Below are 13,072 nucleotides of genomic sequence, written 5' to 3'. Positions count from 1 at the left end.
ACCTCCCCCGCCCTGGGGTCCCTCCTTCTTCCGGTGCTACACGTCATCATTCTCGCTTCCCGGTAACTAAGGCGATGAAAGGGACTTCTACTTAGGAGAACGGAAGTCATGTTGGCTCAGCCGAATCCCTGAGGGGTGCAGGCTGCACCTAGGAAGCAATCCTGCAGGCACTGGAGTTTCCTGAAGGACAAAGGTTTAAGAGGTGAACGTGAAGGAACTTAGGATCTGAAGAATTTTGGTTTCGTTGACCAAGGCACGATTGTATTGCCCTATCCCAAAATGGCGGCGCGGCTTCACTAAAAGTCTTGCTTCCGCTCCTCCGCCGGAGAGGCCTTCTTTGATTGGCCAGCGGACGGCGCCGTGGAGTGACGCACAGAGACGCTGACCAGTTGGCTGAGAGCTGAGCTGGACTTGGCGGTGGGAGCCGGAGTGGGGCGCTAGCAGCTGTGGGTGCGGACACGGACAGGTGACGGGCTCCTGCCAGGTGAGTGGGAGTGCCGGTGATGGGGGCCCGTGGGCACGGACTGAGAGTCTCTATAGGGACCGAGTGGGTGTTCCTGGGACGAAACCTTCTCTCGGCGGGCAGAGGAACTTAGGGACTCAGTGACCCATGGGTCCGGTGAGAGTGACGCGTTCCTCGTCTGGCGGTGCGGCCGGCCGGTTTCTGGCTCGGGAACCCGCCGAATCGCGGAGTGCGGAAGGATTCGACCTTTTAAAATTCTGTTGAGTAACCCGAAATGTGGGTGAAATGACTTCTGATGCGTGGCCGCTTGAAGTAGGACCCAGGTCTTCCGACTGCCTTTCAACCATTAAACTCTGCTTAAACTTGTCCACTGTGTTCTTAAAAGTTATGCTTTGATGGGATGAGCGGTTCCGTTTTTCGTGTGTGTGTCTTTTTTCTTTGTTCTTTTGGCAGATACTTTAGAAAAATCTTTAAAGTTCTTTTATTCACTTATTCATTCAGCTATTAACCTCTTCAGAAAATCTTTGAGGGTATGATGTGAGCCATAAATCGACCGCCCTAGAAAAATGCACATTAGCTCATGCACACAACTTTACATACAATTTCAGAAGATTTATTGGCTCTCAAGTCTTCCGTTGGTTTTGTGCCCAGAGTTAATCCATGCTCTAGAAGAAGTAAGGGGAGGAGGCAGTGGGAAATGGAAAGAGCAGGTTTGAATACATACCTGCCTGGGGACATTGGATGGAGCCATTACCTTTGAATAATGAAGTGTTTTGCATGGGGAAACAGTTATTTAATGAAATCTTTAGAGGTACTTGCTGAGAATTGTCCCATTAGAACATGCTTTTATTCCCACTTAGGTAGTTGCAGAGGTGGGCCCTATGTAAGGCGTTTAAGTATCCTGCCTTTGCCAGAAAGAACAAATATATGCCTTAGAGTTTCAGTTGGAGCCAACATTTGGAATTTTTGTGGTATGAGTTGTGTGTAGTAAACTAATTGTTTCATTTACCTTTCTAGCCATATAAAAACCATTTCCTTAGTCCACATTATTTACAGTATATATGGCACTTCTCATAACAACACAGAGACAATTTTTCAGCACTGCATAAAGTGAGCACTAGAGGCTACTAAAAATGTAGATTCTTTAATTTGCCTGTTTTTCAATTTTTCATGAGCCGCTTGTTCCCTTGAACCCTAAGTGATTGAGATGTGTGTTAGCCTTAGCCTAGATTTTAGGATGTAAAAAGGATGTATGAAACACTCAATGGAGTTGGCATTGTGGGGGTTTGAAAAGCTTAGTCTAAATGGTTATTTTGTTAGCCATAATCTTTTGAAGCATGAGCATAACCATGGTGAGGAGAGAAGCCCTGGTGAAGGACTCGCTCAGCATGATAGCAAACCTAGCATTGTAATTTTGGTGATCCCAAGTAGAAATACTTTGGCTCAGAACTGATGGTGGATTACGAATTGGATTCACATATCAACATCCAGTTCTTGTCTTCACAGTTAACAAGGAGAGGAAGGGAAAGGGCACAAAAATGAGATCACTTGGAAGGGTAAAATTACAGTGTTTGCTTTACTAAAGCACAGAAGGAAGGGGTTTGGGGCAGGGGGGGAAGGCTGTGGATGCTGAAACAGGATTTGAGACTTACTCTTGGGCAAGGGGAACTAGAATTTGCTTGGTTGAGGTGTATGATCTATGAGAAGGTTTTCATTAGTATTCAACCAACTTGAAGCTTAAAAATGATCAAATAATGGTAAACTCCCCACACCTTTTATTTCTTTAAGTGCTAGAGAGAGTTGACAAAGGAACAATAGTGAAAGATAACTGTGAAGTTATTTGGCTTTGGGGGGTCAAAGGGAAGAGAGATGGCATCCTACAGTGACTGGTTCTTCTAGACTAAGTGTTTAAAAAACATTGCGTTAGGTGACTGTCTTCTTTTTTGAAATTTAGTTTGAGAATTTCACATAAAACTACAACTCTGTCTTCAGTTTCTTTTTAGACTATGGCAACATATCTGGAGTTCATCCAGCAGAATGAAGAACGGGATGGTGTGCGGTTTAGTTGGAACGTGTGGCCTTCCAGCCGTCTCGAGGCTACGAGAATGGTTGTTCCCCTGGCTTGTCTCCTTACTCCTTTGAAGGAACGTCCAGACCTGCCCCCTGTACAGTATGAACCTGTGCTTTGTAGCCGGACAACTTGCAAAGCCATTCTCAATCCACTTTGGTATGAATTCTTTTTTAAAATTAGTAAAAAAGAAGAATGCAGTAAATTATGACATTTGCATGATTTCATAAACGTGATTGAATTTGAGCAAGTCATCAAATTTGAGTAGAGAAGTGAACGGTGAGATTCTTACGGTGAATGCTTATAAAGTCTCCTCAGTCTCCCTTCCATAAAATTGGAACCCATCGGGATGAAATGGAAACAAAGGGAAGGGATTTGAGATTTGCTTTTTTTTTTTTCCCTCTAATTTCAGTTTGCTTTTGGCTTAACTATAAATTATATTGGTGCTTCTTAAAGCATTTTCCAAAAATGTAAAACTTTAAACAGTTTTTCCTACTTACCTGGTATGGTGATGCTGTGTGGCAGGAATGATAGAAGAAATCACAACTCTTAATGATTATTAAGTGTAATTTTTTTATACCTGAGGTGGTGACCTATGATATTTCTCTTAAATGTGGGCATTATTTGAAAGAACTTTTTAAAGAGTATCAGAAATACTCTTTAAAAGGTAAGATTTTTATATATGAGGGAACATTTTTTACTACATTCCCCTTGCTCTTACTTAAGGTATCCATATGTACAATGCTGCTCTTCTTTTGAAGAGCTAGCCTTACTTGTTAATTTTCTGAGTGTAGAAAGGGGGAAAAGAAGCAACTGACGCATTATCTTTAACCAGTTCTAGAAAGTATATCAACCCAGAAGCATGCCTCCCAACTTTTTCAAGCGAGCTAGGTGCGGTGAAAGTCGGCCATATTTTTCCTGTGCATGCTTTTAGTATTGAAATTTATTAGTTTCACATATCTGAACAATAAAGATGTTAGAAAAATCACACAAATTAGTTAAGATAATAGGGCAAAAGAGAATAACCTGTAATTTATATAAAATCATGAAATTTTAAATACTATGAAGGAAATTAGAAAATAGAAAAAAAGATTTACTAAATCTTCATTGCCGCTGTAGGAAAGAAATTTTTGGCATATTTAACAGCCAGACTCTTAACTGCAGTGGACATTTTGTGTATCTCCATCCATTCTTGCACACATGCAGAAACATATCTGTGTGATTTACTGAACTTGAGGATTACATTTGATTGCTTTCTGCATTAAAAATGAAAATGGTTCCTACCTGTAATATTTATCTTTCTTACAGTCAGGTTGATTATCGAGCAAAGCTTTGGGCCTGTAATTTCTGTTTCCAAAGAAATCAGGTACGTGAATTTTTTGAGTGTTTTTCTGTGTTTCATTTTGGTGGAACTCTAAAAAAAATTAAGTGAGGTTGAATTTGTGTCTGCCCAGTAGTCATCAGTTTCTGCTGAACTCCAGGTAACAGCTTTTGTTAAGCATAGTCGAACATTGAACATTTGTGATTTCTCTGTTGAATGTTGACTCAGTTTCATTATGTGGGTTTTTATCATTTAGTGTGGAGGGACAGAATTCCCTTTTTTGTGTGTTCTGTTAGCAGTGAATATGTTACCATAAGAAAACAGATATGTTGTCTATATTTCATTTGATTTCAGTTTATTCTAATTGGATGGTATATATTATTGAATTTTCATTTTTTAAAAAATATTTTATTTATTTATTTGACAGAGATCACAAGTAGAGAGGCAGAAAGAGAGGGGAAGTAGGCTTCCCGCTGAGCTGAGAGCCCCATACGGGACTTGATCCCAGGACCCCGAGATCATGACCCGAGCTGAAGGCAGAGGCTCAACCCACTGAGCTACCCATGAATTTTCATTTTTTGGTCTTTGTAACTTTTAGGGTCCAAGTACCAGTGTTGACCCTCTTTTGATTTAAAAATTTTGAAACTGGGGTGCCTGGGTGGCTCAGTTGTTATGCATCTGCCTTTGGCTCAGGTGATGATCCCAGGGTCCTGGGATCAAGCGTTGCATCAGGCTTTCTGCTCTTCGGAAGCCTGCTTCTCCCTCTTCCTGCTGCCCCTCCTGCTTGTGCGTGCTCTCTCGCGCTCTCTCTCTCTCTATCTGTGTCAAATAAATAAATAAAATATTTTAAAAAAATAAAAATTTAAAAACTATTAAACTTAAAAGGAGCTCAAAAATTATGAGAGAGACTTGTTTAAAATGAACTGTGGGTGGGCGCCTGGGTGGCTCAGTGGGTTAAGCCGCTGCCTTCGGCTCAGGTCATGATCTCAGGTTCCTGGGATCGAGTCCTGCATCAGGCTCACTGCTCAGCAGGGAGCCTGCTTCCCTCTCTCTCTCTCTGCCTGCCTCTCTCTCCATCTACTTGTGATCTCTCTCTGTCAAATAAATAAATAAAATCTTTAAGAAATAAAATAAAATAAAATAAAATGAACTGTGGGGGCACCGCGGTGGCTCAGTGGGTTAAAGCCTCTGCCTTCCGCTCTGGTCATGATCCCAAGGTCCTTGGATTGAGCCCCACATCGGGCTCTCTGCTCAGCAGGGAGACTGCTTCCTCCTCTCTCTCTGCCTTCCTCTCTGCCTACTTGTGATCTCTGTCTGTCAAATAAATAAATAAATAAAATCTTTAAAAAAAAAAAAAATAAATAAATAAAAGGAACTGTGCCTCTGATTCTAAAACTGGATTGTGGTGATCTTTGCACAACTCTGTACATTTATTAAAAAGCATCAATTGTACATTTAAGAGTGTGAATTTTAGGGATGCCTGGGTGGCTCAGTGGGTTAAGCCGCTGCTTTCGGCTCAGGTCATGATCTCAGGGTACTGGGATCGAATCCCACATCGGGCTCTCTGCTCAGCAGGGAGCCTGCTTCCTCCTCTTTCTCTCTGCCTGCCTCTCTGCCTACTTGTAATCTCTCTCTGTCAAATAAATAAATAAAATCTTTAAAAAAAAAAAAAAGAGTGTGAATTTTAGGGTGTATAAAATATACTGGGATGCCTGGGTGGCTCATTTCGTTAAACGTGGTTAAGCGTCTGCCTTCGGCTCAGGTCATGATCCTAGGGTTCTGGGATTGAGCCCTGCACTGGGCTCCTTGCTCAGTGGGGAGCCTGCTTCTTCCTCTGCCTGCTCTGCCTGCTGCTCGCCCTGTTTGTGTGCATGCTTGCTCTCTTGCCCGTTCTCAGACAAATATTTATTTATTTAAATAAAATCTTTAAAAATAAAAAATAAATATACCTCAGTAGAGCTGTTAGAAAAAAATTAATTGTTCCCAGCATAGTATATAGTGCTCTAGTAGATTTTTCTTTTAAAGATTCTATTTCTTTGAGACAGGGAACACATGAGCACATGAGAGCACATGACAGGGGAGGAGGGTCATAGGAAGAGGGAAAAGCAGACTTCCCACTGAGCAGGGAGCCTGCATGGGGCTTGACCCCAGGACCCTGAGATCATGACCTGAGCTGAAGGCAGATGCTCAACCGACTGAGCCCCCCAGTCGCCCTGTAGTGCATTTTAAGATATTAATAACATGCATTTATTTATTCTTGTATTTGATTATAATTAAAATTAGCTATCTCCTTCTCAGATACATCACACAGTAAGTCCAATGATGAGTAAAACAACCAATGTACTAAGTATAGGTCTGGGAATTATAAGCAGATTCCATTCAAAATTAACCTCCATTGGGCGCCTGGGTGGCTCAGTGGTTTAAGCCGCTGCCTTCGGCTCAGGTCACGATCTCAGGGTCCTGGGATCAAGTCCCATATTGGGCTCTCTGCTCAGCAGGGAGCCTGCTTCCCTCTCTCTCTCTCTGCCTGCCTCTCTCTCCATCTACTTGTGATCTCTCTCTGTCAAATAAATAAATAAAATCTTTAAAAAAAAAAAATTAACCTCCATGGGGCACCTGGATGGCTCAGTGGGTTAAGCCTCTGCTTTTGGCTCAGGTCATGATCCCAGAGTCCTAGGATTGAGCCCCACATCAGGCTCTCTCCTTGGCGGGGAGCCACCTTCCTCCTCTCTTTCTCTGCCTGCCTCTCTGCCTACTCGTGATCTCTCTTTGTCGAATAAATAAATACAATATTAAAAAAAATGTTTGCGGAAAGTTTTAAAGACAAAAGAAAATGCTTGTGATAATGTGTTTAGCATAAAGAGCAGCTTGCAAAATTATATATACAGGGTGAGCTCAGCTGTGCTTAAACAGAGAAAATATGGAAGGAAATACGCCTACATGTTGACAGTAGGTATCTCCAGTTGGTAGGAACATGAGGGATTTTTCCTTCTTTTATTTATTTATTTATTTATTTATTTATTTATTTATTTATTTGAGAGAGAGAGAGAGTGCGCGCGTGTGCACACACATGAGTGGGTAAGGGGCAGAGGGAGAGGGAGAAGCAGACTCCTCCCTGAGTAGGGAGTCCCAACAGCATGGGGCACGATCCCACGACCCTGAGATCATGACAGGAGCTAAAGGCAGATGCTTAACCAACTGAGCCACCCACATGCCACCGTTCTTTTTGTTTTGTTTTGTTTTTTTAAAGTTCATTTTCTCCAGTTGTCTCTGTATCCAACTTAGGGCTTGAGCTCACAATCTGATCAAGAGTCACACGCTCTTCCTACTGAGCCAGCCATGCACCCCTTTTCCTGTTCCTTATATTCTCTTGTACTTGCCTGTTTTTCTATAGTGTATATGCACTCATTGATGATAGCAGCTAAAATAATAAACCCAAATAAAAGTGGTAGACTTCCACCTAAACCATTGATGGGTTTAGCTAACATCTGAGTCCTTGATTTGCAGGGCAGCACTTAAGATATGTTTGTAATAGTCCATTTTTTAATGATCTAGAAGTTACGACATACCCTAATACCTTTCAAAAAGTTACGATGGGGGGGGGGGCGCCTGGGTGGCTCAGTGGATTAAAGCCTCTGCCTTTGGCTTGGGTCATGATCCCAGGGTCCTGGGATAGAGCCCCACATTGGGCTTTCTGCTTAGAGGGGAGCTCGCTTCCCCCTTTCTCTCTGCCTGCCTCTCTGCCTACTTGTGATCTCCGTCTTTCAAATAAATAAATAAAATCTTTAAAAAAAAAAAAAAAAAAGAATTGTATGTTCTACCCACTGAGCCAGATAAGCGCCCCAAAATTTTGATTTTTGTATTTTAGTTACTGTTATTTAGTGTTCTGTGTTTTACAGTGTTAATACATGGTCCTTACTCATTTTTATAAGTGGAAAATAGAAGGTATAACATAAATATCTTTCAGTTCTAATGAAAGATTGCTTTGTTTTCTTTAGTTTCCTCCCGCTTACACAGGTATATCCGAGGTGAATCAGCCTGCTGAATTGATGCCCCAGTTTTCTACAATCGAGTATGTGATACAGGTAACTTCTTTGTCATGCATTTAATGAGTGGTGTTAAATACTGAGTTTCTCTTGAAATACTTGGCTTCTGTGTCCCTTACTTTTCTGGGCAACTTAAAGCTGCGAAGGCAGCAGGATCCCGAATACTCGGTCATGGCGCGTGTGCACTTACTGGCATTATTTTCAGTCTTGATAGGCGGCTAGGAAAGGGATCACTGGTGGAGTTCAGCACCTGTCCCCCACAGCCTTCTCCACTTTTGTATGGGCCACTCCTTCTTGTAGTCAAGCTTGAAAACTTTGGGTTCGTTCTTGACTTCTCTCTCTCGTACATTCCATATCCAGTCCACTAGGAAATCGCATTGGGTCTATATTCAGAATCTTTCCACAGTCTAACCACTTCTTTACCTCACTGCTTTTGTCCTTGGTCAACCACGGCCTCTCACTTAAATTGCCAGGCCATCTCTTAGTCCTTCTCCATAATTTGACCCTTTCCCACTTGTATTTCATTCATTTTTTTTTTTTTAAAGATTTTATTTATTTATTTGACAGAGATCACAAGCAGGCAGAGAGAGAGGAGGAAGCAGGCTCCCTGCTGAGCAGAGAGCCGGATGCGGGGCTCGATCCCAGGACCCTGAGATCATGACCCGAGCCGAAGGCAGCGGCTTAACCACTGAGCCACCCAGGCGCCCCTTATATTTCATTCTTAATCCAGACACCAGAGTAGCTCTTTAAAAACATGTCATGTTCTTTCTGTGTTCAGAAACCTCCAATGCTGAAAATGGCTCTCTTTCACCCAGAGTAAGAGATAGTCTTCAAGGCCCTGTGTGGACCTGCCCCGTGTTATCACTTGGACCTCAATTTGTATTAGTGTCTCATTCAGTCACATGGGCTTCATTACTTTCCTTGGGCATGGCTCCTGCCTGTGGGCCTTTCCTCTAGCTCTTCCGCAGGCTGGAATTCTCTTTCCCCTGTGTCTGTATTGCTCCCTCTCTCTCTCCTCTGGGTTTTCGTTCTAATGTTACTTTCTTAATGAGGCTGCCCTGACCTCTTAGGTAATACTGGAACCTGCCCCCTACTTCTACTCTTAGTAGTCCCTTAGCTTCTCTATTCCAGAAAGTTAGCAGATTTTTGTTCTTTTGGCTCACTCATGTATCTCAGGACCTGGAACTGTGTCTGGCACGTGGACGGCATTCAGAAATGTAGAATACTTTGTTGGATACAGAGACTTTTTACATTTAGTTTGTTTTAATGTAACCTGTCATTTAATGAGGTGAGTGGAAGTTAGATGTCCTTATTCCCTCTCAGTATATATAGATGAAGATTTTCATTTACATGCCTGATTTGCTTTAAAAAGAGCTGGTTTGGTCTATTTGTATACTGACCATTGTGCTGTGTTTCTTTGCATAAAGCGAGGTGCTCAGTCCCCTCTGATCTTCCTCTATGTGGTTGATACGTGCCTAGAAGAAGATGACCTTCAAGCCCTCAAGGAATCCCTGCAAATGTCCCTGAGTCTTCTTCCTCCAGATGCTCTGGTGGGTTTGATCACGTTTGGGAGAATGGTGCAGGTTCACGAACTCAGCTGTGAAGGAATCTCCAAGAGTTATGTCTTCCGAGGGACAAAGGATTTAACCGCAAAGCAAATACAGGTTTGTGCCATGCTCATACACAAGCAAAGGAGATTTCTTAAACATGAATTGGTCATTCACTCTAGTGCTATGGGAAATGAGTCTTCTTGTTTTTTTTTTAGGACATGCTGGGCCTCACCAAGCCTGCCATGCCCATGCAGCAAGCAAGACCTGGTCAGCCTCACGAGCAGCCTTTTGTTTCAAGCAGGTGAGCTACCAACGTAGAATGTTGCACACACAGTAGCCGGCACGTGGGGCCGTGTGCTGGAGTGAGAGAAAAAGACCCTTAGAACCTTTGTTTTCTTATTTTTAGAGAAAAAAATAAATGATTAAGCCTAAGAATATTTAACGTTTAATGATCTTTTGTAACTGTTTGGTGTATATTTGCAATTCATAACTGGGTTGTGGATATACACATACGTATGTGTGCACACATTTGTGTGGTTAGATTTGCTCTGAATGTCTTTCCAGTTAGTGTCGTGGCATCACAAGTATTTTGAGACCACTGTATTCAAGCCTTCCCCTCCTTATCCATATGGCTGTTGTCCTTCTTGAGTCTTGAGTAAAAGTAGGGAAACTGAAAGCTTTGTGGGATGTCCTCAAGCAAACCTGAGACCAGACGCTTCTTTGAGTACCTATGGCTACCTGGGGCTGGGTTAACAGTCACCAAACATGATAAAATGCATTGCCTGAAGTGCTGGGGACAGCCACTTAACTGTGGTAAGAAACCAGTGCTTCTCTCTGTTTTCACTCCTAAGGCTCAAGAGAAACACTTGAGAATCGCTTTAAAGTGGATCTTCAGAATGATGAAGGTGGGGGTGCCTGGGTGACACAGTTGTTTGAGTGTCTGACTCTTGATTTCAGCTCAGGTCATGATTTTAGGGTCTGAGATTGAGCCCCAAGTTAGGCCCTCTGCTCAGTGAGGAATCTGCTGGCTATTTCTCACTCTCCGTCTCTCACTTCTCCCCCTCTTCTCTCCCACTCCCCCTCCTCCCTCCTTGTTCTTCTGTCCCTCCCCCTTGTTCTCCCCCCCACCAAAATAAATCCTTTTAAAAAAAAAAAAGGAATGATGAAGGTGGTCCACGTACAGGAATTTTACATGGATTGAATTTACATTAGACCTGTCTTTAGGATTTCTTGGCTGCTTAAATTTAATTAAACTGACTTATTCCTATTTAAATTTAGCTTTTTTCCATGCTATATATATAAGTTGCTATATATTCAGTTTTAAGTTATGTTCTTGAGTGAAACTGCCTTGAAGGAAAAAATGTTTAAGTTTTTACTACTCTGAGTAATTACCTTGAAGAGCTCTGTATCACCTAGGGCTAAAGACCATAGTACTTTATTAAACCAGGATTGATGTGTCCATTGAAAATCATGCAGATTTCTGCAGCCTGTTCACAAGATTGACATGAACCTCACTGATCTCCTTGGGGAGCTGCAGAGGGACCCATGGCCTGTGACCCAGGGGAAGAGACCTTTGCGATCCACTGGTGTTGCTTTGTCCATTGCTGTTGGCCTTTTGGAGGTAACTCAGAATTTACCAGGGTGCATCAGACCTTGCGAGCTTGTTCCCACGGGTTGTGTTTGCTAGCCTTGTTTGAAAATGAGCTGTGACCGGGGTGCCTGGGTGGCTCAGTGGGTTAAGGCCTCTGCCTTTGGCTCGGGTCGTGGTCCCGGGGTCCTGGGATCAGGCCCCACATCGGGCTCTCTGCTCGGCAGGGAACCTTCTTCCCCCACCTCTCTCTGCCTGCCTCTCTGCCTACTTGTGATCTCTCTCTCTGTGTGTCAAATAAATAAAATCTTTTAAAAAAAAAAGAAAGAAAGAAAAAAAGAAAATGAGTTGTGACCTAAGTGAATGTATTAACAGCGGATTTATCAGAAAGCACTTCAGGTATTATTATTATTATTATTATCCACCGTGAAGGAGCCCCATGATGTTTTGAAAATACCAGAAGTTTTCATGAGAAACACAAGGCCATTAGGGCAAGGGCAAGGGCAAGTGCTCACAATGAATTAATAAAAGTGTACAGAGCTGTTGGGTTGGAAGATGTAAGGCTACTTTTCTGCATTGTCATCCATGTTGTTTTGAACTATCATTAGTATCCAGCAGAGCTGAAAAGAACTTTGGAATTTTTTTTTTAGGGAGATGGAAGCATACTCAGGGTGGGCTGAATGCTTCTAAAATGCTGCCATTTATTGTTCCAGGGCACTTTTCCGAACACGGGAGCCAGGATTATGTTGTTTACCGGGGGTCCCCCCACCCAAGGGCCTGGCATGGTGGTTGGAGATGAATTAAAGGTTCCTATTCGCTCCTGGCATGATATTGAGAAAGATAATGCACGTTTCATGAAAAAGGCAACCAAGGTAGGTGCTCCTGGGCACAGGCTGTAATTCTGCTTACACAGTGCTGGGTTTGGGCTGTTCTGGAGTGACAGCTACTTTACTGAGGCCATGCTTTGTGAGCAGCAAATGGCCCTTGCTCAGTTGACCTTCCAGATCTAGGCTGCTGTTAAATCGATGCCCCCAGCTGAGTCCTTTCTTAGAGAGGGTGGTCTTAAAACTGCTAGAAGTGTTTTGAGATTAAAAACTATACATTTATTGGATGTTATAAAGAAAACTGTCTCGGTATCCTTATGTTTGGTTACATCCTTTTGGTATAGTAAGACATACCTGGTGAATAATATGGTTTCCTAAAGGTAATTTTTCTCCATTCACAGCACTATGAGATGCTTGCTAACCGAACTGCTACAAATGGTCACTGCATTGATATTTATGCTTGTGCCCTTGATCAGACGGGACTTCTGGAAATGAAGTGTTGTGCAAATCTTACGGGGTATGTTGAAAGCCAACACCTGGGAAAATGGAATGTGTGTATTTTAAGGAAAGAGAAGTGAGTGATGGAAGCATAAGAATGTGCAAGGCTGACCTAGATAAGCTTTCAGAAGGCTCTAGACTGTTGTGTCTGTGGCAGGGAGGGTGTATGGGCCTCTTGGGGAAAGAAGCAGTGATTAGCAGGAGGTTGCAACGTTCACTACAAATGAATCATATCAGAGTAACTTCATTTCTTCCTTAGAGTTGTCACAGAATCTATAACAGGGCAAGAAAGCAAGCACGCATGGGGTATGTGGCTTCAGCAAGCCACTTCCTTGTGAGGAGTCTGGAGGTAGGCAGGAATAGGGTCTGAATGCCAAAGCAATTAGGAGACCCTTCACCTGACTTAGTAACCATATGTCATGCCCAGCTTGGAGCACATGCTCAGCATGGAGGGTGCACACCAGGGCATGCGTAGCGCCCAAGTCCATATCATGCATGCAGGCCACAGCGAAGGGCTGTTGTTCTCAAAGCGTAGTGGGGCCTCGCCAGCAACCTTCAGGGCTTCCAGGCATGGGTGAGAACTGTATCTCCTTGGGCCTTGCCCCAGACTTGCTGAATCAGAGTGTAAGGATGCAGCCCCAATAGTCAGCTTTCATACGCTGTCCAGGGCGTTCTGGTGCATATGAGTGTGAGAACTGCTGCTGTGCACCACTT

The 13,072-nt window shown here is 43.0% G+C and overlaps 1 protein-coding gene across 3 annotated transcripts in view; it reads left to right on the top strand.

The window, feature by feature from the left end:
• Positions 1–13: 13 nt before the first annotated feature.
• The window catches only part of SEC23B (SEC23 homolog B, COPII coat complex component), a 49,205-nt gene continuing 36,146 nt past the window's right edge, over positions 14–13,072 (top strand). The window contains exons 1-9 of one of the 3 annotated variants that reach the window (XM_082743164.1): positions 14–484; positions 2,456–2,690; positions 3,840–3,897; positions 7,851–7,937; positions 9,326–9,562; positions 9,664–9,749; positions 10,925–11,069; positions 11,750–11,908; positions 12,262–12,377. In XM_082743164.1, the coding sequence (XP_082599290.1) occupies positions 2,470–2,690; positions 3,840–3,897; positions 7,851–7,937; positions 9,326–9,562; positions 9,664–9,749; positions 10,925–11,069; positions 11,750–11,908; positions 12,262–12,377 (1,109 nt within the window). In that variant the 5' untranslated portion in view covers positions 14–484; positions 2,456–2,469. The remainder of the gene's footprint in view (positions 485–2,455; positions 2,691–3,839; positions 3,898–7,850; positions 7,938–9,325; positions 9,563–9,663; positions 9,750–10,924; positions 11,070–11,749; positions 11,909–12,261; positions 12,378–13,072) is intronic. The other 2 variants (XM_082743165.1, XR_014314792.1) reach the window with 2 other exon arrangements.

Source organism: Mustela nivalis, assembly GCF_964662115.1.
Source record: "Mustela nivalis genome assembly, chromosome: 8".
Taxonomy (NCBI): Eukaryota; Metazoa; Chordata; class Mammalia; order Carnivora; family Mustelidae; genus Mustela; species Mustela nivalis.
Note: the sequence above shows the minus strand (reverse complement) of the source record. Positions and strands in the feature narration are given on the sequence as shown.